Source organism: Pteropus vampyrus, unplaced genomic scaffold (genome assembly GCF_000151845.1).
Source record: "Pteropus vampyrus isolate Shadow unplaced genomic scaffold, Pvam_2.0 Scaffold85, whole genome shotgun sequence".
In the NCBI taxonomy this organism is placed as follows: Eukaryota; Metazoa; Chordata; class Mammalia; order Chiroptera; family Pteropodidae; genus Pteropus; species Pteropus vampyrus.
In genome coordinates, this window is record NW_011888866.1 from 7,889,799 (window position 1) to 7,895,443 (window position 5,645).

At 35.6% G+C, this 5,645-nt stretch overlaps 1 protein-coding gene across 3 annotated transcripts in view; it reads left to right on the forward strand.

The window, feature by feature from the left end:
• Positions 1-4,913, forward strand: part of NEDD4 (neural precursor cell expressed, developmentally down-regulated 4, E3 ubiquitin protein ligase) — an 84,301-nt gene extending 79,388 nt beyond the window's left edge. For all 3 annotated transcript variants that reach the window (XM_011363447.2, XM_011363444.2, XM_011363443.2), the window contains 2 exons: positions 3,026-3,098; positions 3,627-4,913. In XM_011363447.2, the coding sequence (XP_011361749.1) occupies positions 3,026-3,098; positions 3,627-3,729 (176 nt within the window). In that variant the 3' untranslated portion in view covers positions 3,730-4,913. The remainder of the gene's footprint in view (positions 1-3,025; positions 3,099-3,626) is intronic.
• Positions 4,914-5,645: the final 732 nt, after the last annotated feature.

A 5,645-nucleotide genomic window follows, 5' to 3' on the forward strand; every position in this document is an offset into this window, starting at 1 on the left:
ACCCATTTTTCTTGCCTACAGTTTGACATTTCTTATTATGCAGCTTCTTATGTGTGGCTTGGGAGACGTTGATGTGAACGACTGGCGAGAACACACAAAGTATAAAAATGGCTACAGTATCAACCATCCAGTCATCCAGTGGTTTTGGAAGGTAATTGAAAGCTTCTGTTTTCATAAATTACTTTTGATAGATTCAGTCATATTTAACTATACTAGTTACCTTCTCTTATAGATAAGACAAATATAGGCCAGCACAAATTATCTTTAATTTTGTACTGTATACATCTACCTTCTGGGTATGGTCCCAGTCTCCAGACATAGTTATAGATAAGTAAGGTAAAGTGCTCAGAAGGTATTATTGGCAGGGACAGTTGAGATAGACACTTATAGTTCCTTACTAAAGAAGGGACTTTTCAAGAGAACTTGCAATAACCTGCTGTTTATTCTCTGGAAGTCTCAGTCTTCTGGAGAAATGTGTATGCCACTCAAAAATATCAATAAATAAAATTTTTTAAAAGCCATGAGTCACATCTAAGGAGAAATTTTTGTTACTTGATTAAGCTATAATCCCATTCTAAAGAGTTACCACATAGCCTTGGAAATGAAATTTTTAAGAACTTTATAAACCACCCCTAAACACCAATTTAACTGAAAGAAACATGCAGATTTAATAAGTGATCATTAATGCTCTAACTAAATTCTGATAGCATATTTTTCAGGAGAGTTTTGTAACCCTTTTTTTCAATGGTATTCCTACATGCTGTTTTTACCTTATTCAGGCTGTTTTAATGATGGATTCAGAAAAAAGAATAAGATTACTTCAGTTTGTCACTGGTACATCTCGTGTGCCTATGAATGGATTTGCTGAACTATATGGTAAGGATTTTCCATACATAATTTAAAAATGGAGTGATGCAATTGTCTTTATTATGGCTGATTAGCCTTCAAGCCTTTATCATTTATTCAGATATTTAGCTTAATAAAAAGAGATTTTTAAATAATATAATTCAATACACTGTAATAGGCCAAAATATATGTATACCTCCTGAAAACTGGAAACATTAAATCACTTATTTTCCATTCTTGAATTTTTAATCCTGCATTCCATTATAGAAAAAGCATTGTGCCTGTAGGTTGAGTTTAGGGCACCATATAAATTTCCACATAATGTTCATAAGTGTACAAAAACAACAACAACAAAAAGTACTATAGTAGAATACATATGGGAAATACTGGACTAAACAAAGTTAAATAGATTTCTTTGGGACTTGTTCAGAATCTTTACTATGGAAAACAAAACAAAACAATGTTTCCAAAACTTTTTCAGTCATAGAATCCTCATGCATGGAGGTGGAGAATCTCTAGGCTACTATTTCCCATCCTTGTGGGAAATGGCCAGACTAGGAATAAGAATGCATATATCTCTTGCTATTCGATATAGCTACTATTAAGTTAGCATTCCATAAGGTGAAATTCTGTTTATCCTATCCAACTATTTTCTGGTCAGTTTACCTCATAACACTAGAGGTGTATTTTTTATTTTTTATTTTTTAAAGTACTGTTTCTGATGTAGATCACAACAACTTGTCTCCCATCTGTTAACATATTGTTTACTGGAATAACATTGACTTGTTTTTAAATATACCAAGAAGAACAAATCTTTCAAAGAAGGTATAGCTAAGATTTGAGCCCTACTCAGAGCAACAAAGATTAAAATTGTTCTGGGAACTAGAAGTCAGGGACTGCTGCCTAAGTAGTTGCAAAGCTGAATTTTTCAGGCAAATAGAAAGCTTTTGCTATATGATGGGATTGCTAACCCTCTCTATCTCCTCCTTGGCAAACCTGGTCTTGTTAAGCTTCATTTATATTTATTTGCAGAACCTATTAAGCAGCTGCCACTTGTCCACCTAGAATAACCACTCCCAGTAAGAAGAATGAGACCAGGAGCTTTGCCGCTAACCAATGTGCTCATTTCTTGCCTAATTGGATTTCTTAGCATTTATTTTTCTAGTGATTTCACCTGACTCCCTTTCCATCTCTCCTATGCTTTAGCAAGTTCGTAGAGAAAATCAAGGCACAGTGAACACCTTTTTCCATCTTTAGCTCCACTTCCCTCTTTTATGCGCCCAGGCCTACAGCCATCCACTGATTTCACAAACTGTTTGGAATTTGGGAGAAGTAGCCCACACACGGAGCCAGAATTGTTAATGTTAGAATATAAGTTCAGATTCTTATGTATTTATACAAAAAGAAGCAGAAGTTGCTTCAAAATGTTAATATTACAGTGCAGTATTATCTAGCCAATAAAAGTATGTTACGTTTATATTGATTGACTTGGAGTTTTCTTGATGGATTGTTTAGGTGAGAACATCAAGAGGCAGGGAAATAGATATGATTCCATGTTATGGAAAACAATGACAAAAGTACTGAAATTTCCACTGTGAACATAGTTTGGATGGATAATTTGTGAAAAGTAATGCTTTTTGAGAAAACTGTACTATTGTAAATATTAAATATTTTTAGTGCTGTTTCCGACAGTTCTACTCACAGACACATATGTGGGTATGATGACAAGACATGGAAAAAAGTATGGGAGGTTACATATCATGTCGTCAGCATTGCTTACCTGGGTGATTGGAGGACATTGAGAGTTGGAAATGGAAGAATGCCAAAGTAAAAGAGAGTTTCTAAAAATGTCCATAATAAAAGAAAAATGTAGCATGTATAACAGGATCACATGCACATAAAAATGCATATACACACGTGCACAAAATGACTGAGAAAATATTAACTCAGACTTAATAGTAGAATTTGAGGTGGTCGCAAAGGAACTGATAGAAGAGAAATCCTCATTTTATAGCTGGACAGTAAAGCCATTAAGCACAGGACAGCCTTCATGTCTTTAGAGTTTAAAGAAACTAGATTAGTTCTCTGTTTAAGTTCTGCATTAGAAAAAGTGAGTTGTGAACTGCCTGAGGATTCTTGTGAAGAGTAAATGAAACCAAAGCAAACTTCTTTTTCACAGGCTCAAATGGACCACAGTCATTTACAGTGGAACAGTGGGGTACCCCTGAAAAGCTGCCAAGAGCCCACACATGGTAAGCAGTTTCTTAGACCCTGAGAGAACAAGCTCTCAGAGAGCAAAGTTCCTCTAACAGTCTAGATACAGAAGGTCTAGTCCCCTCTGTACTGTGTCAGCGGTAGCTGTGGAGGAGGAGGGGGACAAGAGGGGGAAGGAGAAGAAGGAGGCAGTGACACCAACCCAAGAACAGGTGTTTCTTTACCAGGTAGGCCTGGGCTTGACATCAGGTTGCACATTGGAGAGGTCCATCTAAAGTGTTGAGCACGTGTTGCTTCCATCACATGAATGATGGAAGCTAGAACATTCCCTTTTGGAGGTTAAAATGACAGAGGAACCCAGACATTTGGAGGGTGAGGCAGGAGCGAGAGGACTCTACCAAGAAGTCATGGGTAGAGTCCATACCTAGAGCCCAGTCCTATGTCTTCCTTCTCCCCCAGATAAGACATTTTTTAGTATTGTTTATGATTAGCTGCATTATTGCGTTCGCCATGGTTATACTTGCTTTGTCATTGTCTGCCATAACCAGTTCCTCTCTGTCTTTCAGCTTTAATCGCTTGGACTTGCCACCCTATGAATCATTTGAAGAATTATGGGATAAACTTCAGATGGCAATTGAGAACACTCAGGGTTTTGATGGCGTCGATTAGGTTACAGATAATAGTCTATGGTGTCTTACTGCTACTTTTTTATAAGCAAAATCTTGACCTAAAATTTTCCAGGGAACTAGTAAAACAGCCATTGATTCTTCCCAGATATTGGAGAAAATCATTTAAAAGCATTAGGAGAAACAATATGACAACTTTATCATTATTTTATCTACTTTAAAATAATGTATTTCATTTACACAGTTGTTTCATTCTATCTTTAGAGTTCACACTCCAGGACCTAAGTCCTTTATGCCTGAAATAGTGAGTTCTGTCCTTAACATTTACCTCTTTTACAGTATTTTCTAGGCAGTCCTTTCTTAAACTACTGAAATTATAACTGTGAAATATTTGTGATGAGTGTCATGTGTGAAAAGCTTGATGCTTTTTGAGAAGAGAAAACTGAAATTTGGAAAAGAATACTTTAATACTGAGTAAACTACACTATATTTAGCGCTGCCTGCAGCTATTTATTATTTTATGGACCTGCCTAATTAATGCACCTTACTGCCCGGCTTTTTTGGAAAAACCTTAGAAAGTGCGTTAGCTATATTTCAGTCAACTGACTCACTGGCAAAAAAAAAAAAGTGTTTACTTCTTCATTTTAAAAGTATTTGGTTTTTGTTAATATGTGGTTTTACTAAACAAAGTGGTATATAAGACATGTGAAGCAAGTTCACATTTGCAAAGGATAAAAAGTATTGCCATCCTCTTGCCTGTATAGCCTTGTGGTTCATTGGTATAGTCATCACTCTCTCATATTTTAGTTAAAAGAATTCCTTCTTCCAACATTAAAGCTCCACAAAGCAGTATTTCTAAATGTGCCTCAAAGAACCAAGTTAAATGTATAATACTTGCCTTTACTAGTCATTCTTTACACTTGCACAATTATGTAGTAATTATATGTTTACAGGGTTTATTATGTTTACACATTAAGCGAATTTCTGTAGTTGCCTTTTTATATTTTTAGTATTTCACTTTAGTCAATAAACCAAATAATTAGTTAAAATAACCAAAGAATAGTTATAATGCATAATTTGTATTAAATTTATTATCGTATTCCTTATGCTTTTTAAAAAATACTGTTTACTATGAAAATGATGATATTTTACTATAAATCAAAAACTCTTCAGCAGAATGCTACAGATAGAATCCTACTTTAATTAAACTAAAGTACATAGAAACCATGTACGTGATGGGTTCAACAAATGTTTATTGAAAGCCTGCTATGCACATAGCACTGTGCTAGGCTCTGGGGTAAGAGTTGTCAGCTTCCAAGAACTCTAGCTCAGCCCTTATCCTCAAGGAGCTAAAAGGTGTGTAAATGAATTTGTAAACAATCAAAGTAGGGGTGAGAAGAATACGGCAAAAGCGAAAGTGTTCCAGTGTACCTGCCAGGATAAAGTGTCCAAGCCTGAATTTATATGTTTTATACCTATATTGGAATGGTTATACAGAAAATGCTCTTGTAAACAGTTAAACCTATTTCTCAGTATGGTATCTTGGTGATTTAGGCATAATTGTAAATAATTATATGTTACGAATCTTCTTAAATACATATACATATATATGTATATACGCTCTGAGAGTTGTAAAAAGTGCTTCTGGCTATTGGTTTAAGTTGGCTGGAGTATAATAAGATAGGTACCTGCCAGCACCTGGTAGAGATCTCAGACGTGACAATAGCAAAACCACTTTCCCAACAGCACATCAACAGCTCAGCTTAGGGAGAGTAACTCAGATCAACGCACCCTATGTTTGATCCAACTGTGCTAACCAGCATTCAGGCAAGACCATCAGATATAGTCCTAATTTTATCATTTACCAACTGTTTAAACTGAAGCAACTTACTTAACCTCCCTGGGCTCCTGTTTCTTCATCTGTCAAATGAGAATCATCATGCCAACTCTCATTGTCAT